The sequence below is a fragment of the Hippocampus zosterae genome, chromosome 8 (assembly GCF_025434085.1).
Source record: "Hippocampus zosterae strain Florida chromosome 8, ASM2543408v3, whole genome shotgun sequence".
Classification (NCBI taxonomy): Eukaryota; Metazoa; Chordata; class Actinopteri; order Syngnathiformes; family Syngnathidae; genus Hippocampus; species Hippocampus zosterae.
The window spans coordinates 15,063,934-15,091,681 of record NC_067458.1 but is presented as its reverse complement, the minus strand read 5'-3'; the positions used below and the strand labels follow the sequence as shown (position 1 = coordinate 15,091,681).

The 27,748-nt window shown below is 44.7% G+C and overlaps 2 protein-coding genes across 6 annotated transcripts; both read right to left on the bottom strand.

The window, feature by feature from the left end:
- Window positions 1–1,005: 1,005 nt before the first annotated feature.
- rx1 (retinal homeobox gene 1) lies at window positions 1,006–9,802 on the bottom strand. Of its 2 annotated transcripts, none has more exons than XM_052073689.1 (4): window positions 9,141–9,802; window positions 7,632–7,985; window positions 2,402–2,646; window positions 1,006–1,919 (listed from the first exon to the last, which is right to left on the bottom strand). In XM_052073689.1, exons 2-4 carry the CDS (start codon window positions 7,933–7,935, stop codon window positions 1,464–1,466), a joined length of 1,005 nt encoding a protein of 334 aa, XP_051929649.1. In that variant the 5' UTR covers window positions 7,936–7,985; window positions 9,141–9,802; the 3' UTR covers window positions 1,006–1,463. The 2 variants fall into 2 exon arrangements, with proteins under 2 accessions (XP_051929649.1, XP_051929648.1); XM_052073688.1 differs by having other exon boundaries at window positions 7,632–7,963; window positions 9,141–9,798.
- Window positions 9,803–18,834: 9,032 nt separating this feature from the next.
- Window positions 18,835–27,604, bottom strand: matk (megakaryocyte-associated tyrosine kinase). 4 transcript variants are annotated; one of them, XM_052073679.1, is made up of 14 exons: window positions 26,631–27,604; window positions 26,507–26,551; window positions 25,728–25,841; window positions 25,420–25,535; window positions 24,702–24,924; window positions 24,122–24,215; window positions 23,987–24,052; window positions 23,756–23,855; window positions 23,519–23,603; window positions 23,140–23,213; window positions 22,805–23,006; window positions 22,215–22,328; window positions 21,372–21,734; window positions 18,835–21,210 (listed from the first exon to the last, which is right to left on the bottom strand). In XM_052073679.1, exons 2-13 carry the CDS (start codon window positions 26,513–26,515, stop codon window positions 21,480–21,482), a joined length of 1,452 nt encoding a protein of 483 aa, XP_051929639.1. In that variant the 5' UTR covers window positions 26,516–26,551; window positions 26,631–27,604; the 3' UTR covers window positions 18,835–21,210; window positions 21,372–21,479. The 4 variants fall into 4 exon arrangements, with proteins under 4 accessions (XP_051929639.1, XP_051929641.1, XP_051929640.1 ...); XM_052073681.1 differs by having other exon boundaries at window positions 22,242–22,328; XM_052073680.1 differs by having other exon boundaries at window positions 24,702–24,921.
- Between the last annotated feature and the right edge of the window lie 144 nt (window positions 27,605–27,748).

Below are 27,748 nucleotides of genomic sequence, written 5' to 3'. Positions count from 1 at the left end.
TTGAGAAAAAAAACCCCACAAATGGTTACAAGGGTCTATTTAGTCCTGCCTGAGACCCCCCCCCCCCGCTCCCCCAACTTCACCCCTCCCTCAAGTGCAGACAAAGAGAATGCACTTGGATCAATTGTGCTGAACAAAGGCTGAACTATGTGGGGTGACGCATCACACGGTGCTGCCCCGCACGTACGCGCAGCCACCCAACACTGAGCTGCCAACAGCCTTTCTCCTCCAACAGCCACTCAAGCACAAGAAATTAAGCAAAAAAGTTGTTATTTTTTTCCCCCTTGCAGCCCCCCCCTTTTTTTTTTAAAACTTGCTACATTCCGTCCCTCCCTCGTTAAAGCATGACAGCGCACCAACAAAGCAACTGTGCATGATTATTTTTTTGGTATATTCCCATTTAGAAGGTGCCGTCTTACCTGACATTGCTGTCCTTTGAGCAATTTTGGACTTTACAGTCAAGTTTTCTTTTCTTTTTTTTTTTTTTTTAAGAAGGGGCTTTTTTTGCCATCTGTGAGCTGCGGGCTAAATGAACCCACATCGATAAGAATAGGGGTCCAGTAGTGATCTGTTGCTCAAAGGACCGTCTACATGCATGTACCCCACAGGACGAATGACTGAACTTACAAGTAACTGTACAGGTGTGTTCATCAACTGTAAAAGTTATGGGTTTAAAAATGATAGTAATGAAAAAGATACAAAAGAAACAATTCCAGCATCAAACCTCCAAATGAGTATCAGGGCACACTGAAAAGATTTAATGATATTAGAAAAGAGTAGAAAAAAATCGAATTTTTAGTCAAGGGAATTTTTCAAAAATTAAGTTGTTTGATTGAGACAGGCAGTCGTGTTTAAGATCATCAGCTCTCAACACCGTCCTTGTACTCATTGTTGCAGTTCTCCTTGAGAACGCAATATCTTTCAAGATTAAAGTTTGAATTTGACATTTTAGGGTGGAGGAAAGAATTCACGAAAAGTAAGGAAAAGTCTAAATCCTCCAAGGAATTTTTTGGAAGATTCAATATCGAAATTCTCCGACAGAACTCGTCTTCTCATTGTTGCCCTAATACTCATTTGCACTTCAAACTCCGATTCGACCATTAACAAATTGGAAATTGGATTCTATTTATCAAAAAAAAAGGGAGAAAGGAAAGCAAGGGGATAAAAGTAAGAAGCAACCAGCAGAAAGTACAATCTAATAACCAATTCAATTGACTTATAATGATGGACTCATGGCCATGGAAAATATGGCCTCACAATCAAAAAGGGCAGTTTGAGAACACATCACTCATCCACTTTATGTCCTTGAGATGTAAAAAAAGAAAAAGAATTAAAACGTAAAAAGAAAGTCCCTATATCCCCAGTTTCAAATCTTTTTCCTTTGCATTGTGGGTAAGGTCCCTGCCATCGTGCGATCATGTCAGCACTCTGAGGAGCCACTCAGTGTCACTCCCTGTTGTTAGTCACATGGGTAGCCAGGTTTTATCCATGGACTGGATGTGTTCCTTGGCTTTCATCCTCAGTGCAGCGATACTCGAGCTGCGCTGGTCCATGTCCTCCAGCGGAAACTTGTCGGGGTATGGCGCCGGACACTGGTAAGGGGGAGGCGCCGCCATACTCTGCATTCCCTGACCCATGGACGGATGAGGGCTGGAGTTGAGGAAACCGTGGGCCGGGTAGTTGGGCTGGAGGCCTTGAGCCGGGCCCATGAAGCCCGGGATGCTGTGGACCGGCGTGGCGCTGGACAAGGGGGAGGTCAGCCACGGGTCCAAGGGGAGGGAGTTGCTCATGGGTCCCATGGTGGAGTGGACCGGCGCCGCTCGATTGAAGGACAGCATCGGCGGGTCGTGGAGCTTCATGGTGCTGGCGTCCATTTTCTCCTGACGCCTCCATTTAGCTCTTCGGTTCTGAAACCACACCTGGAGTTTGACGATAGATTCGGTTATTCCCCACGGTCTTGCATTCTTTTTTCATCCAATCAGATTCCAGACTTTGTGTGTTGTCACATCAATCTCATCTGCCCTGTACGGGCCTTCAGAATCAGCAGTGCCGTCCGATGCAATTCAAACTATATTCGCAATGAGACTTTCTTTAACCAACAATCATTTCAAATTTGTCCTCAAAGGACCAGGATGTTGGTTGGCCAAAGCAAAACGTATTACAGGCAACTTCGACAAGAAAAACACATCTGTCGAAAGCTGCACACATGACATGAACCATTTCATGCACCCTGTAACCTGATAACATGATAAACTGTCCACTGTAGTAACCGCTATCCCTGAAAGGGTTAATACACAGGGCTCTGGTTTTGCACATAGCGCATCATACCATGGCGCTAATGCTGGCAGATCTTGATTTTTCTGATCTGCCCAGACGTTTGAATTGAGGACACCAGTCCTACCTGAACTCTGACTTCAGGGAGGTTGACCTTCATGGCCAGCTCCTCGCGGCTATACACGTCAGGGTAGTGAGACTTCTCGAAGGCACGCTCCAGCTCGTGCAGCTGGTAGGTGGTGAAGGTGGTGCGGTTGCGTCTGTGCTTCTTCTTGGGCTGATCGTCCTTGTCCGGCTCGGGTGACTTGCATTCATCGCTCTCAATGCTCTTCCTCAGTTCCTCCTCGCACTTGTTGGTAAACAGGTCGGCATCTGCACAAAAATACATGGGTGATGACCTTATTTATATTTTCATTTTTGTTCCCCCACACACTTTGACTCACTTGTGTGGCTTTAATTTATTCAGTGACCACGCTCCAATCTCAACACTTCACGCCCCCCTGCTCCCCACCCCCCCAAAAAAACACCAAAAAAATATTTGTAACATGTTCTAAGAAAAAAAATGATACTGCATAGTATTGGATTTCATAGAAATATATAGCAATAAAATAAGACAATAAAAAGTACAGAATTCAACTGTTTGTTCGTGATGATTTCATGGATATTGTGTGGCTGGTGTGTGTCTTGGCCACCAGGGGCAACATAATGTTTAAAATATTTCTCACGGAGGACAAAGAAATATATGCCTGTGAGTATTTTTATATTGTCTGTCTACATGTGTTGCTACATTTGTGTTCAAGTACATGTTCAGTTTAAAAACATTTCACTACCACAAGTTAGTAGACTTTAGTTAGGCGAAATTATGTGGTTATGTGGCTAAATACACAACATGCAATTATCTTTGTTTTATCTTTATTTTGTTAACAGAGAGTGGCAATTAATATCCTGAAGGAAACATTTATATTCTTTGTTGAAGAAACAAACTGCTAGCCTGGCTAGCCAAGCCCACTTTCGTTAGAAAGAAAGTGGGCCTGGAAAGCCTGCATTCTAATTTCTGTTTGACATCTGTTTCTGTTTTCAGTGTCCAAATCAGAACAGATGGTGGTCATCTATGAATATTTATCAACCTTTGGGTATTGATAATAGTGGAGGTCTGTTGTTGTATTGGATCTTATTAGATTGTGCAAGTTTATATAAAGAATATAACTATCTATCCATCCATTTTTCGATCCGCTTTATCCTCACGGTCACGGGTGGTGCTGGAGCCTATCCCAGCTGTCTTTGCGCAGTATGCTGGTGACACCCTGAACGGTTGCCAGCCAATCGGAGGGAACACATAGACGAACAACCATCCTCTCTCACGCTCACACCTAGAGACAATTTAAAGTGTTCAATCAGCCTGCCATGCATGCTTTTGGAGTGTGGGAGCAAACCGGAGTACCCGGAGAAAACCCACACAGGCCTGGGGAGAACATGCAAGCTCCACACAGGGAGGCCAGAGCTCGAATTGAACCCAGTACCTCTGCACTGTGAGGCCGACAAGCTAACCACTGGATCACCGGGCCGCAGAGTATAACTAACATTTACAAAATAAACATCTACTGGAACTGAAGAGTGTGAGGCACACATTCCAGACAAGCAGCTATGAGTTGGACACATGCATCATTAAGGTACTGTAGATGAGTGAAGCCGTCAATCCTCTCAACCTCAATGAGGCTCGTAAACACTGCTAATCGGATTTGTTAAACTTGTTTCCACCCTTTATCTGCTCCTAAAGTAAAACTGACAAAATAAAATGCCACGGCCTGGATAGCAAGTATTGTACATCCAAGATTATGAAACGGAAGTGCAATACAATACATCCTGATTTATATTGCCAAGTATCTACATTGGAATACATTCGCCAAGATTGATGGGTGTAAATTTCAAGAAAATGAAATGTTATTTAGCCATCGTTGAAGTCTAAATGAACCTAAAAAGGAGTTACACACTATTATATGGCTTTAAATGGGTCTCCTTGACCTTAAATCGACCTTACCTTTTGGAATAAAACTTTGTAATAGAGTAGAAAATTCTGAAGATTTTTGTGTGTGTGTGTGTGTGTGTGTGTGTGGCAGGGCGGGGGGGGGGGGGGGGGCTGCCTCTTTGAGGAGTGTTTTTGTGCGATGTTGCCTGCAGAAAATCTGCCCAAAAAATACCATCCAATTACAGTAAAACTGTATCACCTCATTATTTTTTTAACATTCTCAACTCTTGTGTTTTCTCTTCTATCAGGGGAACCCCTTTCTCAGGTTGGCAAGCAAGTTTCATTAAAAAATATCCACCAGTTGCTCTGAGACATCAGGGGGTCAAAATGACCATGCTTCAACTGCAGAGACTTGTCGTAAAGACTCAACTAAATTAGCGCAAATGGAAGTTAATTGGTGAGAAGAGCAGAATGTGTCATGAGCTTCGGCTATCAATTTTGGAAGCATTCAAAGTGCTTATTCCACATTTTCTCCAAAATTCCACAAGGATGGCGGCCACTTGTAACGTTGCTATTTCAAATGTAAAATACAGTATGTATGTGTCTCGGTCGGCCCTTGCGTCAGCGCTAGTTCACAAGTCAGAAATGAACCGCTGATTGCATTCATTTCGAATGTTCCACTTCGTAGCCTGTATCTGACATCATTGTTTGGAAAAAGCAAACGAACGGGCCATGTAGCAGCCGGCTTGTTTTCGGAGAATGAGACGCGCCGGTGGCACATAAAGGAGGGGTCGTGGTGCTCTTTCAAGTGGCGAGCTGGAGCGCGCCCGGCGACAATGCTGGATGCGGAGCCTTCTTTATCGAGCTCTCATTAAGCAGCCATGACAAAGGCCGGACTGGGACAAAGGCCCGAGGTCGGGTGTGGTTCAGCGACCAACTCTTGTGCCTGTCAGCCCATCACAGTCGCTAGTCTGAAGGATGCCCACTGTTTAGCAGCCAGCACACAAGGGAGGGGAAGGGGGGAGTTCTGGGGTGGGGGTGAATGACACCCAACTTGGGAAAAGTTGCTCATCCAAGGGGAAGTGGCCTGACTTCACGGGACAGTTACATACTGTACAAAGGATGATGTCATCGCAAATGGCCTCATGGAGTAGTTTGAAAAATGTGGAATGAGGCGTTTTAACTCGCCATGTCGCAATGTGAATTTTGGGCCACAAAAAAAGAGACATTCATTTATTATTTCTTTATCGACATTCATATATTTGTAAATTCATGTATAAAAATAATGTTTATTCAATTATTATTTTTTTGTGGTTTACTTTTTTTGTGGTAAAAAAGGAGTACACCAAAACAAAAGCTCCATCGGGTGGTAAGACAATGAAAAAAACTTGTTGTTTGTGACAGTTCGCTGCAACTTTTTAATGCACATTACTGCCATCTACAGGTCAGTAGTTGAACATTATAATAGGACAGTGACAGTAAAACCGAGGAGAGATGGGCATTCTTTGTAAATGGTCTCAATGGTCTTCAATCTGCATATTTTTCTAATCTGCATTTCTATTCACAAGCTGCATTTTGCATTTGAGTCCAAATATATATATATATATACACACACACACACACACACGCAGTATGTTTATTGCGATTGGCTGGCAACCGGTTCGGGGTGTCCCCTGCCTACTGCCCGAAGATGGCTGGGATAGGTTCCAGCACCCCCCACGACCATAGTGAGGATTAAGCGGTTCGGATCCTATATATATAGAAAGAGATATATATAGATATATATCTATATATATATATATTGGACTGGAGTGTAACAGTAGCATCAGCGCAGGACAAACAGTTTATACTGCTCCCTGTTCCGCTGGAAATCAAGCCACTGTTTGAGGAAAAACATATTTTAAAGATACTCATGTATGTGTGGATCAAGATTGAATTGCAATCCTCATCATTCTTCATACGAATGTACTCTTCCCAAATTCATGGGAATTAATATTTGTCATGTCTGTGCCACAAAGTCATCTACCACCTGTCAGACGTAAAGATAGCTTCAGATTAGACATCCACATAACCTAACGGCGAGAACAGAACGAAGGCCCGTGGATTCTAATCTGCACGCAAGAGAAGATTAGGGGGGAATTCCACAAGGAGATGGGATTGGCCTTTGGGGGCATAAACCCCCAGCACCATCTTGTTCTGTGATTTATCTCCCAATCTCAGCCCACACAGCTCATTTAATGCAACATGCTGGACATGGTAGCGTGGCGAAACATGTTGATTTGGAATCTGTCCAGTGTCAACACTGGTGACATAAATTGAAGATTTTAATCATTGAGTATTCAGGCAATTTTTGGTTTAATAAAAAATAAATAAATCTGTTCAATTAGGTTCACAACAAACAGCAGTTGGCAAATATAATTCTTTAAAAAGAAGGCTTCAACTTGTTCATTCGCATCCCCAGTTGAAGTCCACGATCAAATCAAACAAAACAAAGAGAATTACCCCTTGTGTACTTAAAACAACCATACATCTTATTTTCAGATTGCTACCTTCATGGCATCGCCTCTCTGTTTGGCACTATATCCCTTGAAGCAACAGACTGAAGAGAAAGTGTGTTGGAACACATGTAGACAGACAATATAACAGTAGTTACTCACTATCATATTCTTGATCCTCTATGAAAAATGACTAATATTAGTGATGTACTGACGAACCAAGAGAAATTGAGATTTATCAATGACCATACAGTATATGCCTCTGTTCTAATAATCTGAGTGTCTGTTTTATGCTGGCCTGAAGCCAAGGCAGGCTCACCAGAAAGAGCAGCACCATTGCCATTCAACAGGTGCAATGTGACAAAATCTGTTTCATTCTATTTAATTATGTTAGTAGTCCACATTTTTTGTGAGTACAATATTATGGAGTGATATTCCAATAGACAGTACAACGACTGTGTTTTCCTTTTTTTGGGGGTGTGGGGGTGCTGAAACAGGTTAATGACATTCCCATTTGCTTCAGTGGGAAAAGATGATTTGAGATATGAGTGTTATGAGTCATGGAGTCGTCTCTCAAGGCACCACTGTAATAATGAAGCTCTTGTCTCAGGTTGTAAATGTACTAGTTAGTTGGACATTTGTGCCTGTTTTGTTAAAGACAGTTAAGATTCTGTTGTATGAATGCCAACAGTATATCATTTGAAAGACATGTTTTCAAATTCAGGATCATTACATATTTCGTGATGATATACTAAGATGAAGTCGTTTTTTCCAGTATTATATGAAGTTTTTCATGATTCTCATTAGCTTCTTCACTCGGAGAAATCGTGGTTTTACTGCGTTCTGGTGAGGTGTGTCAGGTCCATTTCCATTTAAGTGACTCAAGATCAACTCACCCTGATATTGGTGCTGCTGGTCCGAGTTATCATCTTGCAGGGGTTCAAGGTGGCCACTGTAGGACGGGTGAGACTCGTGCTGCTTTCCGGAATCCGCCAAGCCCTCGATGCCCACCTTCTGAGGTCCCGGCACCCCGACGGGGCCGAGCAGGGAATCCTGGTCTTTACTGAATCCCAGAATGACGTCGATGCTGTGGACGTGCCCCCCCACCGTGACGCCTCCGCCCTTGGCCAGGTCGTGGAAGTTGCTGGGCGAGAGGCAGCTGTCGTCCACCATGCTCATGGTATCCAGTGATAAATGCATCCGAGCGTGTGGGGCCCCTCAGCGGCTCCTGCGTCCAGAGGGGAGGAGGCCTAATTGAGCGACGCCGCGCAAATAGGAGGTCAGAGATCACCTCGTTACCTCGGAGGAAGCCTGACGTGTGTCTAAACCCGCTTAGCTGTGGACTGTGGCGGGGGGTCCTAAAGTCTATCCCCTCGACTTTCAAAGTTTGGACCATTAAGAGGACACAAACCCTCACTGTTGACTTTTAGCTTCCAAATTGGACAACCAGAACTCCATCCACCAACAGAATGTATAAAGCTTGAAATGGTGAATGCCCCACCAAACTATGAATGGGAAACAATTGCGTCATTACACTCAGGAGACTGTTTCTAAAATCGTCCTCCTTCAGTTCTTTCTTGAGACGTACACCTGACTTTACATATGTGCTATAAATAACTTTTTCATATTTTTTGAAAATCTATTATTTCATTTTCAAAAATGCGTCTATATTAGTATCTATTAATGATTCTTTTTCTCAGGCGTTGCCTTCATAGATCATAGCTATCATCCATCATCCTCCCATCAAAGTTTCCACCTTTCTTTTATTCTGTCAATACTGTCAATTTTAAAGGTCTTTTATACATTGATAAACTATCGTTCAAAATTAACCTTCTCTTGCTTTGGATATTTAAAATAACACAATTATTTTTGCTAATTCTTTACTCAGTTACCTATCTGCAATAAAGTGTTACCCGTCCGTTTATTAAACACACTTAAGATCACATTTTGATTCAATGTTTTTGCGATTTGAACGAAACATTAATTTTAGTTTTTTTTTCTTTTTTACAGATCACAAACTTTTCTTGAGTCTTTTTTTTTGCTTAAATACTCGAAGTAACAATATTGTATTTATTTTATGACAAATTATTAATTCCATTTTTTTCAGTGACATTTGAATATTATAATTTTGCCATTTAAAAGAGAAAAAAAACAATTATGCCTCCCAGTGGTCTGGCAGTACAGTACATACCTAAATAGGAAGAGCAAAAATACAATAAAACAATAGAAATACATTGGTGGGCTGAATATGTGCTCAGAGTGGAAGTACACTCAAGAAATATGGTTCGCTATTTGATGACATCAACTTTTCAAATGTCCTGTTTGCTCACTAGAACTCAAAAAGACTTCACGAGCTCACGTGACAGAAAAAAGTAACAGTCCAAACGATGTCCACGACCACTTACCTGCTGTTACGATTAAGCGTGTTGCTCAGTTACTGGTGCTCCTACTCTTCACATTTACTCCTCCGGGATCCACTGGGCGCCCTCACTCTGCAGCTTGTGTTCACAGCGCATCTCTTTGGGGGAAAGAAAAAAAAGTATACATGTAACATACAAAACAGCGCAGCCAGACGCTCGCAGTTGTGGGTGAAGAAAGTTTTGTCAGTGGAGTTCAGCTAGCGTGCACTGCGGAGAGGAGCGCAAACGAGAGGCGGGAGGAGGCGAGAGGGAGAAGTGGACAAGGCTGGTGGGAGGTGAAACAAGAGGATTACGAGGAGGGTTTATTAATTGGAATCCGTCCTCTTTAAGAGTGATTGGCAGCTGTTTTCTGCTCAACTAATTGTATTAAATGTCAATTTCATTCACGGCCCACGGGAGGAGGCCTCGCCTAATGAAGCCCAGCTCAAGACTTTCTTTTGAGAAATTCTTTGTCTTTGGGACAAAAGATGCGCTGAGAGTTTTCACTTGACACAACCGGACCACATTGTGTTGAACGGCGAGGGAAAGGAAACGTTGACATTAGAACGCCAGCGGATCAAAACATTACAAGTGATTTGCTGGGACACAAGCATTACACTTAAAATCCAGAAAAAAATATATTGTTGTCTTATCGCTTTTTTTAAAATCTATCTATCTATCAATCTGCTATTAAAATGTGCTCTATCTATTTGGAGTATATGACTTACCTTGATAGTGAACACTCCACCAAACCTTTTAAATAGCAATAATAATGTCATTACATACATGAAAATAGAGAAATTGAATAATAAAATACCTACATACTGGAACAACCCAGTAATCCATCCAACCCTTAAAGACTTAGATCCAACTTTACATAGTAAAATGTAATTCATAGAACTTTGAAAAGTAATGCAATAGTTGTTTTTTTTTAATAAACAACACAAAAAGGAAATCTATTTAGTAGATTATTTCTTTGTTGTGATAGTGCTTCTTGGCAATAAATATCCCGCTAGAGTCGTGTTTATGAACATTTTAAATGGTGCCATGTTTCTATGGAAGACAAATTTGATGGTTGGACAGCAGAGCTGAGTATATGGGATGTACCCATGAAAATTTTGCTCCATCTTTTCTGGCAGTGCCTGGAAGCGGGTTTTTTAAAAAAAAAATCATTCATTTATTTTTGTGCGCTTCTGATACGTACCCTATCGGTAGCACCTTTGAGCATGGGCCTCGCAACAGTACTCAGTGTGTCTACTCCAAGGAACGGCATGCCATATTTCAGTGATCAGAAAAAGTGGTATTCCACAAAACCAAGTTGTGGAATTGTTTGGAGTCAAGTTTTAACACAATCTGCCCTTCACCATTAAGTGCACTGGAACCACAGGAAGTGAAGAAACGCCATGTTCAGTGATAACCCCACATTCTGACAGTTGGATGGTCAGGGCCCCCACCGAGCTAGCTTTATCAGAGACTACCGCCAGAATTCGGGAGTAGAGAGTGGAGAATGACCTGCCAGCAGTCCTGACCTCAAACCCATTGAACACTTGTGGGATGGGCTTGGGCATGCTGCTCGCACCAAAATGACTCAATCACATTGGTTGAAGGATGGGACGCCATCCCACATCAGGCTGGCGACCAGCATGAGGAGGACCGTTTCAGGCTGTCATGGATGCAAATGGTTCTACCCCAGACACTCAACAAGAATCGGTGACAACAGAAAAATAAAATTTTAGGCTTTGGTAGAGATTTGGCAAGTGTTTCATGGGCACAACCCAGATACTCAGCTCTGCTGCTCATCCCACATGTGGTACTATTTAAAATTATAAGCCTTTCAATGGCATACAGTATATATACACACACATAGATACAGTACAAAACGCAAATGTCTTTACTTACTGTGTATCGTAAGAACTTTTTTAATTCTTCACTTAAAAAAAAAAAGACATTTTTGTAAAACCAGAATGAGTATAAATTCCATTTATAATTCACGACGTCAAAATTTATAATTAAATATAAGAGTTAGGGTCAGTGCTGGACTGTGTCAATTGTGTTTCCTCTCTTTCCGCGGTTCCCAATTTGGGCAGTATAGTGGCTCAGGGAAGCTTCGCCATATTTAGTTTAAACCCCGGAGAAGAGCCGGTAATCTTAAAGTAGGCGACCTGAGAGCTTTTCAGGTTTCAATCTGGAAGGGACTGTATTTTCTATGTAAGCTGTTCAGTGACGTGCGGTATTTAACGACGTTTATTCAGAATGACGTCCTGAGATCCTCCTGAATGATGCATCAGTCGGAGTTGGTGTGGAAGTAGTTGCGTTTTCCATACCAACTTTGGCTGGAACCTAAACAAGCATCACTGAATGACCTGGTAAACTGGAAGTTTTGAAGCCCCCCCCCCCCCCCCCCCCCCCCCCGGGCCTTGACTTTAACTCATGTGCTCTAAATTGTCCCTAGGTGTGAATGTGAGCGCGGATGGTTGGATGGTTTGGATCTGTGTGCCCTGCGATTGGCTGGCAACCGGTTCACGGTGTACCCCGGCTACTGACCGAAGACAGCTGGGATAGGCTCCAGCATACCCGCGACCCTTGTGAGGATAAGCAGATCACAAAATGTATGGATGGAAATGAATCTGGAGTGTTGAAATTGACTTGTTCTCTTTGACAATGCAATGTTTGGAAATGCGAGGATTCGGCCTGGCCGCAGCTTTAAACTAACATTAACTAATGTCACAAAATATTACACATATTAGGGATCATTTATCTATTATTATTCTGTTAATGGTCATGGGTGAGCTGAAGTCCATCGCAGATGATTTTAGCTGTAGGGCACACAACACCCTGAACTGGTGTCAGTCAACTGGAGAGCACATGCAGGAACACCGTAGAGGTGGAAAACCAGTCACGGTCACATCGTCACTGAGGGAGAACTGAACCTACGCTGCCAGCATGAAAAGTCAAATAAGTGAAGAGCTATACCAATTAAAGAGTATAGTCTTTATTCATATATTGTTTTGATATTTGAAACTGAAAAGAAATGCGTAGTACATTTCAATGGGGTCCAAAGACGACAATGTGATAGCTCAAGACATCCTGACTGTGAGTGCACACATGCATGCGTGCTTTGTCGACAAGTACAAAAGTGGCCGCTTTAAACAAGGGGAGGACACAGAGTTGAAGAAGCTGATGCCAGCTTAGTGTCCTAGAAATCAGCCAGGACTCTAAAGACACTAAAGAGATTTCCTGTGACCTCAAACAAATCTAAAGATAAAGTTAAAGAGAGAACATTTACTAGAGAGACTGTCTCGGCATTTACTTGGGTGGACAAACGTCAGTGATTGTCTTGATTTTGTTCCGCCAACAAGTGAGTTAACTGCATCCTCCTGTGTATGATGTGCTTTCCATTAATCACATTAGGGATTAGTTTGCTATGCCAACGGCACAATAGGTTCAAGCACATATTAAATTCATTTGTCTGACTCATGGTAATTCTTATAGTTTTTTTTTATTTTTGGGGGCGGGGACTGGGAATCAGAGAACTTTGCTGTGAATATTCTGAACTCCTGTTTCCATGCCGCTGTCATACTGAGCATATTACCACCCAAAGCGTAGTGTAGGTCTTTATTTCGACACTTTAGGAACTAGTTCACACTAAACTTAAAAAAAAAATCCATATAATTTTTTTAAATTCTTTGTCTCCACGTGTTGCTGCACTATTTTTGTTTCATCCATTGATTAAAAGTTAGAATGGATTGTTTTGTGGAGCTGGTGCAGCATTATTTCATGCTTTTAAATTGTCCAATTGTGGTATGTCCAGCACGGGGTAATACAGACATAATACACGAAGCCTTCCAAAACTAAGCCACTCCATGAGGCGCAATATATTTTTTTCAGAGTGGTTAAAGAATTATGTCTGAATATTGTTCCATTATCTGTCTACAAGTGTTGCTGCACTATCCGGTTATAAACTAGCAACATTGATGCCAATTTCTAGAGCAGGACCGATATGGATTATTTGGAAGCTGATGCCGACAGTTTGGCAGGTTACATTTTCTATGACTGATTAATTGGCCGGTTAATTAAAACCATATATAATTGTCACGTCGCGTGTCCGCCAGCAGGTGGCGGGTTTTCTCACCCGCCATCTGCGCACCTGTCCGTAATTTCGGGCTGATTACCCTCCTATATTAATGAGACTCCGGCAGTTCTCCCACTGCCGGAGAATTCCTCACCGTGCCATTGATCTCTCGTGCTAACTCCTCTATTTGTAGATTACTCGTTGCCTTCTTGCCTTGCGGCCTTTACTCTTGCCATTCGCGTTAGTCACTAAATTGTATACTTAGATATTGCCTAATCAGTAGCTCCTCGCACTTTGTTTTTCAGCGAGCGTTTTCAGTTGTTTCCTTATTTCATTCCCTGGTCCTTATTTGACCGGCGTTTTGTGTTTCCGTTTTTTCCCTGTCGGGCTCTTTCTGTTTTTGTCATTAAAGACACTCTTTGCTTTGAGAAAATTCTTTCGTTGTCTGTTTTCCGGGGATCCAATCCTCTATTTTTTTTCGTTCTGCACGGAGCGATCATTATCGCTTCGGGCAGATCGTGACAGAATTCTCCGGCCACCATGGATCCCGCAGACATCGAAAAAATTTTTTCCGCTCTTTCCCGACAAGAGCAACAGATGAGTCAGCAGGGCCAAGCCATTAGGGAACTCCGTGGCGCGGTCTCCATGCTGGCTCATCGGTCCGATGATTTAGAACCTCGGTTGGTCCGGGTGGAAGAGCGGAGACCATCTCCCCCCGGGGTTCATTCTATTATTCCCGAAGCGCCCTCCTCATATCCCGTTATGACGAGGGAGCCATCGCTTCCACACCCCCCTCGCTACGGGGGCGAGCACGGGCAGTGTGGACACTTCCTCCACCTGTGCTCTCTCATATTCGACCTACAGCCTTCTGCCTATGCTAATGACGCCGCCAAGGTGGCTTATGTCATGAGTCTGTTAACAGGTCCGGCGGCATCGTGGGCGATTGCGACCAGTGACGCCAAGCCGAATCTCCGTACCTCGTTCCCCGACTTCGTGGCTGCGTTCCGCCGGGTGTTCCATCATCCCGTGCGAGGCAGAGAGGCAGAGGGCCGGCTACTCGCCCTCCGCCAGGGAGAGCGATCGGTAGCGGATTACTCCATCGAGTTCCGGATCCTGGCCGCCCAGAGTGGATACGATGATCGGGCGCTGTGTGGCCTGTTTCGCCGCGGGCTACACCCTCAACTCAAGGACGAGCTGGCGACCCGCGACCACAGCACCAACCTGGAGGAATTAATCGACCTCTCCCTCCTCATGGACAATCGCCTGAGGGAGCGAAGCCGGGAGCGTGGAGGTGATCGGTCCCAGTTCCGACGAACACCCACGGAGGAACAGGTGCAGCTGGGAGGCAGGGACGCTGGTGCGGAGGAAAGAAAGCGTCGTTTCAGCGACCGAGCGACGACTGACGGCGTTCCACCATCTCCTCACGCCGCAACCAGCCATCCGGGGTCGTCACCCCCTGCCCACCAGGAGTACTGTGAGTCACGACCGCGCGCGCCCCCCTTCGAGTCTAGGCGAGTCGACTCGCGGCCTGGACACCCCAACAGACTCGAACTCGAGGGGGAGATATTAACGGGGTCCCGGTCGTGGCGGGTTCGGGCTCTGGTTGACTCGGGGGCTGATGACTGTATAATGGACACCGATCTCGCATCCGAGCTGGGTTGTTCCGTGGAGAGGTTGATAGATAGGAAGCGGGTTTGTGATCTTGATGGGCGCCTCCTGGCGGTAGTTACGCATAGGACGGAGCCGTTGAAACTTCTACTGTCCGGCAACCATGTCGAACATCGCCGTTTTTACCTAATGCCGTCTCGCAATGCCCCGATCGTTCTCGGGTTACCCTGGCTGAAGACACACAATCCCGTGATTTCCTGGGCGCGCCCAGCGATAGACAGCTGGAGCCCATATTGTTACCAGCACTGTCTTCAATCGGCCGTCGGGAAGCATGAACGTGTCACGCCCCCCGAGGAGATCTGCCTTGACGGAGTGCCGGATTGCTATCGGGATCTAAAGGAGGTGTTCAGCGAGGATCGTGCCCACTCTTTGCCCCCACACCGCCCCTACGATTGTGCTATAGACCTGCAGGCGGGCGCTCCGTTGCCGACCTCGCGGCTGTATCAGGTGTCCCAACCCGAGCGCGAGGCATTGACGGAGTACATCAACAGCTCGCTCGCCGCAGGTCTTATTAGACCATCGCGTTCACCGTTAGGGGCGGGTTTTTTCTTCGTAGGGAAGAAAGACAAGACCCTGCGACCCTGCGTAGACTATCGGGGATTAAACGAAATAACAATTAAGAATAGATACCCGCTACCCTTGCTGGACTCCGCCTTCGCCCCATTGCAGTCAGCCACCATTTTCTCCAAATTAGACTTGCGCAGCGCTTACCACTTGATTCGCATCCGGGAGGGTGACGAGTGGAAGACGGCTTTTAAGACCCCTCTGGGTCATTTTGAATACCTGGTTATGCCTTTTGGGCTCACCAACGCCCCTGCCGTTTTTCAAAATCTAATTAATGATGTGCTAAGGGACATGATAAACATCTTTTGTTTCGTTTACCTTGACGATATTTTAATTTTTCCCAGTCACTACACGAGCACCAGCAACACGTTAGGCTGGTGCTACAACGTCTACTGGAGAACCGGCTCTTCGTCAAGGCAGAAAAGTGTGAATTCCATGTCCCCGTCATCTCCTTCCTAGGGTTCATTATTGAACAGGGCAGGTTAAGGGCGGACCCCATTAAGACGCGTGCAGTCACTAACTGGCCGGTTCCGTCCAATCGCAAGGAACTGCAGCGCTTTCTGGGGTTCGCCAACTTCTACCGACGCTTTATCCGCGGTTATAGTCAGAAGGCGCTCCCCTTAACCCGCCTTACGTCCATCAAAACCCCATTTAAGTGGGATTCGACCGCGGATGCGGCGTTCGCAAACCTGAAGGCGGCGTTCACCAGTCCCCCCGTACTACAGCACCCTGATCCTGATCTCCCCTTTATCGTGGAGGTGGACGCCTCGGATTCGGGGGTGGGGGCTGTGCTGTCCCAGCGCTCTCCGGTCGACCAGAAGTTGCACCCCTGCGCCTTCTTCTCCCGTCGACTCAGTGCCGCTGAGTCCAATTACGACGTGGGCAACCGTGAACTGTTGGCAGTTGTGACCGCCTTGCAGGAGTGGCGGCACTGGCTCGAGGGGGCAAAGGAACCCTTTACGGTCTACACGGATCATAAGAACCTCGCCTACCTCCGCTCCGCCAAAAGACTGAACGCCCGTCAGGCCCGGTGGGCCCTCTTCCTTACCAGGTTCGACTTCATCCTCACCTACTCTCCCGGGTCTAAGAACACCAAGCCCGACGCCCTCTCCCGTCTCCACGAGCCTGCGGGGAGGGATCGATCCCCGGAGACCATCCTCCCGGCCCGGTGCGTCGTGGGGGCCGTTCAGTGGGAGGTTGAGCAGCGGATCCAGGCAGCCCTGGAGGGGGTTCAGGTGCCGACGGAGTGCCCAGCAGGGAGGCTATTCGTACCTCCTCCCTTACGATCTGAAGTTCTGCAGTGGGGACATGGGTCCAAGGTGGCGTGTCATCCCGGGGTGAACCGGACTGTGCAACTCGTCGCCCAGCGTTTCTGGTGGCCGGAGCTCCGCAACGACGTGACGGAGTTCGTCAAGGCCTGCACCTCCTGCGCCTGCGGCAAGTCGTCCCATCAGCCGCCGGCGGGACTGCTCCAGCCGTTGCCCATTCCTCCTCGCCCGTGGTCCCACATCGCCCTGGACTTCGTCACGGGTCTCCCGCCTTCCCGGGGTCGAACTGTCGTACTCACGATCGTGGACCGCTTCTCCAAGGCGGCTCATTTTGTTCCTTTGTCCAGGTTGCCGTCGGCGCTGGAGACCGCCGACCTCCTTGTCGAACACGTCTTCCGTCTCCACGGCATTCCACTGGACATTGTCTCGGACCGGGGGCCCCAGTTCGTATCCCGCGTCTGGAAGCAGTTCTGCCGGTCCCTCGGGGCCACGGCCAGTCTGACCTCGGGGTACCACCCCCAGTCCAATGGACAAGCCGAGCGTGCCAACCAGGATCTGGGGGCGGCCCTCCGCTGTGTGTGCCTTCACCGTCCCTCATCCTGGGTCGACCACTTACCCTGGGTGGAGTACGCGCACAACACCCTCGTCTCTTCTGCCACTGGTAGGTCCCCCTTCATGGCCGCCTACGGGTACCAGCCGCCGCTGTTCCCGTCCCAGGAGGGGCAGGTGGAGGTCCCCTCTGTGCAGCACCACCTCAAGCGGGCCCATCGCGTGTGGAAGGAGGCCCGGGCTGCGTTGTCCCGCACGGCGGCCAGGAACCAGCGGATCGCGGATCGTCGCCGGCGCCCGGCTCCTTCATACGTGGTAGGACAGAAGGTGTGGCTGGCGACTAGGGATCTTCGGCTGGCCGGCACGTCTGCGAAACTGGGACCCCGATTTACTGGACCGTTCGAGGTCGAGGCCGTCATCAGTCCGTCTGCAGTCAGGCTCCGGCTGCCGCCCACCATGAAGGTTCACCCCGTCTTCCACGTCTCCCTACTCAAACCCGTGTCTTCCAGTGACTTGGCTCCTCCTCCCACGCCGCCGCCCCCTCCGCGGGTCGTCGACGGTGACCCGGTGTACACGGTTCGTGCCATCCTGGACTCTCGGCGCAGGGGAAAGGGGTTCCAGTATCTGGTCGACTGGGAGGGCTACGGGCCTGAGGAGCGGCAGTGGGTGCCTCGCTCCTGGATCCTTGATCCATCCCTTTTGCGCGACTTCCACGCTACACATCCATCCAAGCCGGGTAGTCCGCCGGGAGGCGTCCATTGAGGGGGGGGTACTGTCACGTCGCGTGTCCGCCAGCAGGTGGCGGGTTTTCTCACCCGCCATCTGCGCACCTGTCCGTAATTTCGGGCTGATTACCCTCCTATATTAATGAGACTCCGGCAGTTCTCCCACTGCCGGAGAATTCCTCACCGTGCCATTGATCTCTCGTGCTAACTCCTCTATTTGTAGATTACTCGTTGCCTTCTTGCCTTGCGGCCTTTACTCTTGCCATTCGCGTTAGTCACTAAATTGTATACTTAGATATTGCCTAATCAGTAGCTCCTCGCACTTTGTTTTTCAGCGAGCGTTTTCAGTTGTTTCCTTATTTCATTCCCTGGTCCTTATTTGACCGGCGTTTTGTGTTTCCGTTTTTTCCCTGTCGGGCTCTTTCTGTTTTTGTCATTAAAGACACTCTTTGCTTTGAGAAAATTCTTTCGTTGTCTGTTTTCCGGGGATCCAATCCTCTATTTTTTTCGTTCTGCACGGAGCGATCATTATCGCTTCGGGCAGATCGTGACAATAATGAATGAGGTAACTTCGGCCATGGTCACTTAACGCTTACAACAATACAGAAATGAATTACTGGCAGATTATTTGCCTTTTTTATACTTTACAACAGAGTGAATTGGGCAAATATCGGCAGTTATTTGGGGGGTGGGCGATGAATGTTGAATCTCTTTTGTAGCAATGTATGTTGTTAGCGAAAAATACGATTTTTGTCGATTTTTAAAAAAGAAATATTGGCCAATAAATCAACCAGGCTCTACTAGTGTGGATACCACTATTTCCCTTTGAAGTGTTTTTTTTTTCCTCAACAAAATCGTCTCCCAGATGCTAGCTAAAATAGTTTGTTTCCATTCACTGGCAAGGAAAAGAAGGAAAGAACCACAGTGTTTGCAAGTTAATCGACAATCTCTCAGTCACAACAAGATTGTGGTGATTATCTCGTTCCAATTTTGCTCGTGCAACTCTTTGGCCTACTACTGTTTGCCTGTTATCCTGTGCATAAATTGGTTAAGGGGACAGCAGTGTAGTTTTCAAGATGCGTGGTTTTATCAAATGACAACGTAAGTCGCCCTGATCCTATTAAAGGTAAAAGCAGCTAACGTGTAAATGCGCAGTGTCAGCTTACCCCGAGTGGTGCACAGACAGGCTGTGGGGGGGATGGTGGATCAAGGAAGAGGAGGGAAGAGTGAGGCAGCGAAGGTGATGGTCATGTGATTCACTGGTGTTCTTAACATGGACTGAGACAAGCAGTAACTACTAACCAAACAAAAGAACGGCAAAGACTTGCTGCAAAAACGGACATTTGAAGGCGTTCTCATTTTATTTTTGGGGTGTGCTCCCAAAAGCCATTCAGACAACTTGAATAAACTTTCCCCACCAGTGATCTCCCAATTGTGATACATGAATTGCAAAGTTTTGAATAGAAATTGAGCCAGCTCTCGATCAATTCAGCGGCATACGTCTCAAGTCTGAGCACGACCTAATTACAGGCACTAAAACGCGTTGTGGGCTAAACATACAGTTCTTAGCGGGATTGTGTTAGTTGACAGGTAATCTATGCAACTGCTCCACTTTAATGATATAAATTACTCCATGAAAATTAAAAGCCACCTCTATCCGAGACGATCGAGGTTAAATGATTAAAAGAAGTACTGATGTGGATTTGAAAGGGCGTAATTAAATAAACTATATGTGTCGATAAATAATGAATCATTTATTGACTTAAAAAGTGATAAAAGCGTATAATTTAAAATGTGATTGACAATTGCATTACATAGTGATCAAGATCACGTATAGAGAGAGATTGTGAAGGATATTAAGTACGAGCGAAAAGGTTCCCTTGCTCTGTGTCACTTAATTGTCATTAGGCAGCTTGTTGTCCGCCGGAGTCAAACAGAAAGCCCACCTTAGAAGGAATTAGATGTACCATTAACATATGGCCTGGGATAAAAACACCAGTATGTCCTGTGACAGAAAAGCTCACCCCAAGTACACAGCAAGCAAAAGTAAATCCTCACGCAACCCCATCCAATCTTCTATTATTATTATCATTGTCATTTTTTTACATTTGGTTTGCAGTAAATCCTTGTGTAGAAAATTACAGGTCATCCCATTATAGGTCTTGAGAAGAAAAAAAAAACACGGAGCAGATTGACGCAATGCTACAGGACGCTGGTTCATTGGGTGAGGAGGATGAAGCCTCAATTTGGGTTCGCGTCTCACGGGACAGAGACAAATACCGAGCTTACGCTGACTTAAATCTCCTCAACGCGCTCATCCAATGTGACAACAATCCAGCAATAAAGGACTACATTTTCTGCCGAGTCCTCAAGTGAAGTGGCTTGTGGGCCAGTAACAAAATAACATTTTTTATTGCATGCCTTTAAACTAAGTCCCATGGACACAATGATCGAAAGAAAGATACCGTTGTGTAGGCTATCAAGACTGATAACGAATCAAAACACAGACTGAGTTCGGGTAATTTACACATACCGTAATTTGTATTTTTATTCCTGATACCAGTTATATACCATAATTATGTGTATAACTTGACCTATTTTGTCAACATCTTTGAAATAGGGAAAGAAAATAAACACTATTCATATGATCTAAAATGGCCAACTGCTAAAATAACAGAATGATTGATGAATCGATGGCCAGGGGTTCTACAAAGTATCAACATCAGCGGTGCTAATAATTGTTGCGCACATGATTTGACATAAAAGCATTATTCCTTCATGTGCCACTCCCCCATCCCTGAATGGTAAAAGCACTTGAATCGAAGGTTGGATTCTCCTTTTTTGAATTTAAGTCCAAACACAAATAATTCATATCATGGAGAGCTGTGTATGAACCTAGCAATTGGCTGGCAAATAGTCCAATGTGGTCCACCCTCTTGCCAAAGGTCAGCGATAGATCCAATAATAGAATCTTAATCTGAAAAACCTAAAAGTGCAGCTATTCATGACAAACTACATTTAGGTAATCTATTGACCAAAAGTGTTTGGGATCGAAAAAGACATACATAACATATCTTTCAAGTCTGCATCAAGTCCTACAACATTCAATAAAGTGATTGCAAAAAAAAAAACAGAGGTGTGTCCCACTCACTAGCAACCTATTTACATTCTTAAAAAGAAAAACCTAGAAGACCATCGAAGAAATCCAAAACTTAAATCAGAATGCCTTGGTGATTGTAACAGGGTTTACAACAAGGTGTAAACCACTAGTAACACCCAACTATAAGACAGGTTGAGTACACTTGATTAGAAAACATCTAAAAAGGAACAGATCATAATCCAAAGCGCACCACGATATCCAACATATTTGAATATCTAAAGGACGGACCAGTTAGTGTACTATAACTCTGAATGAAAGTTTTGTAGTCCATAATGTTGAGAAAGAAGTCATAAGTGGACGAAAACCTCCCCTCCAAAAAAAAAAACTGTCCAATTGAATTTAAACAATGTGAGTGGGGTAGCCACCTCCATATCCGGATCCACGCATGACTCCATCTTGATGTTGCAACTCATGACCCGGACTTCGTTTTTTCATCTCTTGTTCAAGTTTTTCCCTCATTTTGTGAAAAGTGGGCCTTCTGCGAGGTTCCTTGGCCCAGCAAATGGTCATGAGGGCGTAAATAGCGGGGAGACAGTCTTCTGGTGCCTCCATGCGAAAGCCGCCCTCCACTCGCTCCATCACCTCCTTCAAAGACTGCGGTAACCATGACACACAAGGAGAGGAACGATTCTTCAGGCACTTGGATAAATACACAGCACCGTATTTGTGTTGTAAATGCAATAAAATAATTGAACAATGCTCCAGAATCCTATTGATAATGTGATGTTGATGTCATTACGGGACCTTTGCCACGGCTCTTAAATTAATTACACTACATACGTCAGTATTTTTCCTGGTTTGTACCGCTTTAGAGCTTCAAATCTTGGCTCAAGCCTTCTGTGCCGAGTTGCGTGTTTTCTCTTCCTCTCAAATTCCAAAAACATGCATTTTAGCTTTGCTAAAGACTCGAAATCATCCACTGGTGTGAGTGGAAATGGTAGTTTCTGCAATTGACTGCCGAAAATGGATGGATGGATAGAAGGAAGGAATGAAATACCGTATAGTGTACTGTTGAGAAATAACGTCAGTAAACACCTGTTCAACGAATGCAGCTCTAGACAAAATGTGACATACTGCAGTTATTACGATGAGGCTTCCTACCATCTTTGGATATGGTTGCCGACCATAGGAGAAGATTTCCCAGAGCAGAATGCCATAACTCCAAACATCTGACTTTGTGGAGTATTTCTGCATAATGCGGAAAATACCGGGAAAATGGAAACGCATTAAAATACTGCATTAAAAAAAAAGAATATCCAAGTTCAAGATTCAATATAAGAAATGTACAAATAATTCTGCCTTCATAAAGGCGCTAATGCTCAATTGTAATTGACATTCTCAGTGAGGTATTGACATACCAAAGAGTATTAATATGAAACGATTTAAAACAAGCATTAGTACAGATTGAAGTGAAATACAGTATGTAAATTAGATACTTTCTTTTTCCTCATCGGTTAACGGTCAACGATTCTTCGTGCAATGAATGGTGTGTCTATGAATAAAAATGTCATTATGGACTTCTCATTTAGTAAAGATTTCTACAATACTATGTCTACACCATGTTTTGGTTGCCCATGTAACATAACGGAATGACGTTACACAGCTTTTATACAGCTTGTGTCTAGAATCTCTTTACTAGGAGGACTCTGCATATAGTGAGCAACCTCTTTCGTCAGAGCTTCAGGGGCACTCCAGCGGACAGGCAGTTTGGCACGCTGGTCATCTGATACCCTGGAGGCCGCCCTCGTCAGCCCGAAGTCGCTGACCTTGGCCACGTCGTCGTCAGAGAGCAGGACGTTGCGGGCCGCCAGGTCCCTGTGGACCAGCTTCTTGGATTCCAGGTACGACATTCCCTCACACACATCGCTGTAGACACGCAACATATTCTGAGTAGCACGGAAAGACTTTTAAAAGCCACCTGTTTACACACACACACACACACACACACACACACACACACACACGCACGCGCACACGCACAAACTCTGATATAACTTACAGTGCAAAGCGAAGAAGCTGCACAGAGCCAACGAGTGCTCGTCCTCTCGTCCTGAGGAAGTTTGCGAGATTTCCCTGCAACAAAAATTCAAATTCAATCATTAGATAATTATCATTTCCGCCCAAAATATAATTCTAATATTTTTCATTTAGCATTATGACGAGTATTGATTACATCTAGAATGCTCAACCCCTTTCTCGATCTCATTAGGAATTCATAGATCAATTGTTTGTTCACTCACACAATGTCCAACTCATAGCTGTATCGTGTGTGGTCTGATTTGTACAAGCCCATCAATAAAACAATGTACAAGACTGCAGCACGTAATAAATTAAAGTTTTGTGAGTGGCACTGTTGTACACGCTGTTTTGTGACGCACCTTCGTCATGAGCTCCGTGACAATGAGAAGGCCTTTGTGCAGGATGACCCCCAGCAAGCGCACCAAGTTTTTATGTTGTAGCTTCCTTGGAAGGAGCCAATCAAACACACCAAGTTAAGACAATGGGCGGGAAAAGTTCTCCGTGGTTAAGGATGCGTTCTGCAGTGTCGTAGTAATATGATCAAATTGAGCTATAAAAGGTTTGATGGAAATAGAAACGGACGTCTCCAGACTCACGTCATCACTGTGGCCTCCTGCAGGAAGGCCTGGGCTGTGACATCACACTTAATGGTCTTTACTGCCACCCTCTGGGTCAAATATTCACCGTCGAACACAGCTGAAGGACACAAACTCTTTATTAATTAGACACTTGTTGGGTTAGTACTCAGTGGAACGACCAACAAGGTTGAAAAAGTGAAAAATATCGCAGTGCATCGTGGATCTAAAGAAAATATACGAAAAGCTCACCACCAAACTCCCCCTCTCCGATGATGTGTCCCAGTTTCAGTGCGGTAATGTCCAGCAGCCATCCAGCTACAATGGTCAGACACTTGTAAGATCAGTGAGTGCATGGAAAATATTTTTCCAAGTAATTATCACGACCTTTTGTCAGCTCCATCTCAGCCGACTTGGCTCCTTGTTTTGGTTTGGGCTTCAGTAGAGTTCGGGCAAGGGCACCCTTGTTTTGTGAGTAGAACTGCAAAGAGGGAAACAGATGCTATGAAAGGGTGATGTTCATGTGCAACACATGAAAATCACATTGTATTATTCCTCTTATGGCCCAACTGTTTTGTGTTCCTCATTTAGGGGTTATAAATAAGTCACATTGCCAGTACACTCTTCAGGACTGTGCAGTATGGCACTAACATTTGGGGAACTGCAAACCTGTACTAATAAAAACAAGAACTCCCAGTCTTTTCTGACATCAATTATGTCACTCTTTTAGAATCATCCTTTTGTTATCTTGTGTAAACTTTTTCTGAGAGTATTTTCAGAAATGTTCTCTGTCAAAGAGAAATTGCTTTCATTGTTGAATTTTCAATAATTCTGTTCTTGAACTTAAAAATACAAGAAATTCATTGATAGAGCAGCGTAAAAATATGATTGCCTTTTGGAGATTTAAAAAATTAAGCAGAAGCATCAAGAGATGAAAATAGAACATCTACCATTTCTCATCATCTACCTCGATCATGTCAATGAGGTTGTTAAAGTGCTGATTGTTGTCAATGGTCAGTAGGTTGTCCTGATACATCACTCGGTAGTGGATGACTTCCCCAGAGACACTGACACACAGCACATAATCGCCTGGGTGTCGGTTTGACTCCCGCACCAGGAACAGGCCGTCCTGGGCCGGTTGCAGCTTGCGGACCGCCTCTGGGCCCGAGATATTCCCGTGAAACCATCTGCTGGAGGACAGGCAGACAGTATGGTAGTTACAAGCCTGAAGGTTTTGTGCAAACACTTAGAGGTATTTGGAAATGTTCATAATTGAGTGGAGTCCTTGCTAACTGTCAAACAAGTAAAGTCACTTGAGTTAAGCAAGTTATACAATCTTGCTCATCACAACATATACAGTACTTCAAGTTGGTATAAGTCTGACTCAAGTCAAGTGACTCGAGTCCGCCCCTCTGCCTATGGTTCTGAATTGCTGGAAATAGCCCCTACATTTTAATTTGACCTCTTTATCTAATCCAAGGACTGGTTGTGGCACCAACATTTAGCATTTTACAAAAGAAGAAGTTATGATTATGATTCCCACAAGGGCGTTTGTGCGTTCATTAGAGTTCCCCCGAATAAGTGTGTCACTATATCAGCGTCACTCAGATGCATCTTGCTGATGTGAGACCACAGCGGCAGTCACGTTTCGTGGGAAAGCACATTCAGAGGAAGGGTTTACGTACGGCATGAGGCTGAGGCTTGGATCCAAACGCAGAGCTTCTCTTTCCCGCACATCGTCGCTATTTATGATCCCCTCGTCTCCGGTGGAGTTATGTTTGGCTCTGTAGCATCTTTTATTCTAGAAGCAAATATCAGGCAGTAGCCACATATTTCTCGGTTTGACTGTAAAGTTTTATAGATGATTGGTGGCATTACGCTGTCAGAAATTTGTGTCCGGCAAATTGCAATCGGCATTAAAGTCCCACATAAGGCTAATTACTAGATTCCTGAGGTAGCTGTTTGAAAAGACGTTCAATGACGTGCTTTTTACCGTGGTCATGGCGACAATAGTGAGTATGTCTCCTTTGTGGTACAACAGCTCTCCAGGTTTGGGCTTCCTATGGTCTCCCTTGGCAACACATTGTGTACCAGTCGTCCAGCTCATCTGCAGATTATCAAGTAGAAGGGTTGACCCTCAATTTGTTTTTTCCAAGTGTTGTGAGTGACGTACGTTTGGATCAGTTTTGCATGCGATATGACCACAAGAACATGAATGTTTACAAAAATCTCGACATGGATCAGATTCTATACGTCACAAATTTTAACATTTCCTTGACAAATGTTAAAAAAGTCACATGGCTCCGCTGTGATATGAAAATAAGGACGAGAGACTATTTTTCATTACACACAGGATGGTTGCACCATTAGGTACTCCTGACACAGAGTCAAAGGGTCTCTCGTATCTTGCCCCTCGGATGTAAATAGGGCCACACAAATATTTGAAACCGCTCTCATGTTGCACTTCTACAACATTGCTAAATTACAACCACAAGGACATTATTTTAATATGTGTAATGAAATAATTTTGATACATTTATTGCATTACATTTTGCAGGTCGAACTAATGTACTCAGTGCAGAGAAAAGGAAAAAAAAACTGCTTCTACAAACAGTTAGGTAGTCACACTACATGTGCAATTCAGTAGTTACGCAACACTGTAATCTGGTGTCAAAATTTCTCAAAAACAGTTATACCACATTGGATATTAGCTGTGATAATGTTCAATTGGATATTTTGTCCAAAGCATTTTTAAAAAATCGAGACACCTACCTTTGCCATGAGCAGGTCATAAGGTTTGGAATTTCCGTTGAACACCTGCTAAAAAAGAAAATGAATTACTACAAAGAAGTGGAGAGCTATCTTGGGCTCTTTTATGTCGAAAATGTTTTATTACCTGATGCGGACAGACAGTTTTTTCAGGAATTAAATGTTTTGTAGCACTTCATCTCATTCTGTGGTGATATTGTCCATCACCAGTGAGGAGAGGAGATGCTGGCCAAAGATGCATTCCAGTGTCTCTGTCACAGCACTTCCTCAATATTTGCTAAAATGTGTGTCTTCTGACATATGACACAATTAGTCACATGGAGATTCTGTTCCACATTTTTTTTTATTTACAATGGTGTAAATCCATGAACATAACAAACTTAATTTAGGAAACAACTTGGCTAAAATTACGTTCAAACGTTTTTAAAAAAAAAAGGAAAAGGGGGGGGGGGGCAACGGTAACATTTTCCATTTCAACAGAAGAGATAGTGATATAGTTGAACTAAACACAGTTGCAACTGAAACAAAAATCTCTCAAACAGACCTTTAAAACAAAACTTGCACAATCACCCCTAGCCACCTACGTCGGAAGATGTCATGATTTCTCCTCCCGTCTTCATTGTACTGCAGTCTGCACCATGCAGGCACAAAAGCTCATAACCACGAGGGCATTACAAAACCTATTCAGTCATCTCTTCTGCTACCTTGGAACTATTGCTGTTTACAGACAATACACAGTAATGATCAATCTTCAGTGCTTTGTTTTCAATAGGAGTACTCAAAGGCAGTTTCACTTTTCAGCTGAACGGCCACCGATTATTGAGATTGTATTTTGGCTTTTTTAAGGGGTCCCAACTTGACCTTCTGTTATTTTACAGAACAATAAGTTTACAGGAAGAAACTGCCATACCTTTGGAACCTGACAAGTATATGCAGCTTCATATTTAACAGCCCGAGTATGACCCCTTTAAATATTTAATTTCTGTCTTCATGTTTTCTCCAACCTTTGTCAAGTGAGATTTTTGAAGGAGTTGACAGCTGTGGTTTGTCTATTGTGACTAATCATTGATGTAGTTCGTGTGCAGTTAAAATTAAATTAAACACTCTAAATTGTCCCTAGGTGTGAGCGTGGATGGTTGTTTGTCTCTGTGTGCCCTGTGATTGGCTGGCAACCAATTCAGGGTGTCCCCCGCCTACTGCCCGAAGACAGCTGGGATAGGCTCCAGCACCCCCCGCGACCCTAGT

Excerpts from the sequence above, each read along its gene's own strand:
- rx1 (XM_052073689.1), bottom strand. The coding sequence starts at position 7,935 with ATGCATTTATCACTGGATACCATGAGCATGGTGGACGACAGCTGCCTC. Across the intron at positions 2,647-7,631 it reads CCAGCAGCACCAATATCAGG|ATGCCGACCTGTTTACCAAC; the intron begins GTGAGTTGATCT and ends ATTTTTGTGCAG. Across the intron at positions 1,920-2,401 it reads TCCCTGAAGTCAGAGTTCAG|GTGTGGTTTCAGAACCGAAG; the intron begins GTAGGACTGGTG and ends GTCAAACTCCAG.
- matk (XM_052073679.1), bottom strand. Across the intron at positions 23,856-23,986 it reads CGGAGAGGGGGAGTTTGGTG|CTGTGTTCGACGGTGAATAT; the intron begins GTGAGCTTTTCG and ends TGTGTCCTTCAG. Across the intron at positions 23,007-23,139 it reads CAGCTTCTTCGCTTTGCACT|CGATGTGTGTGAGGGAATGT; the intron begins GTAAGTTATATC and ends GCGTGTCTACAG.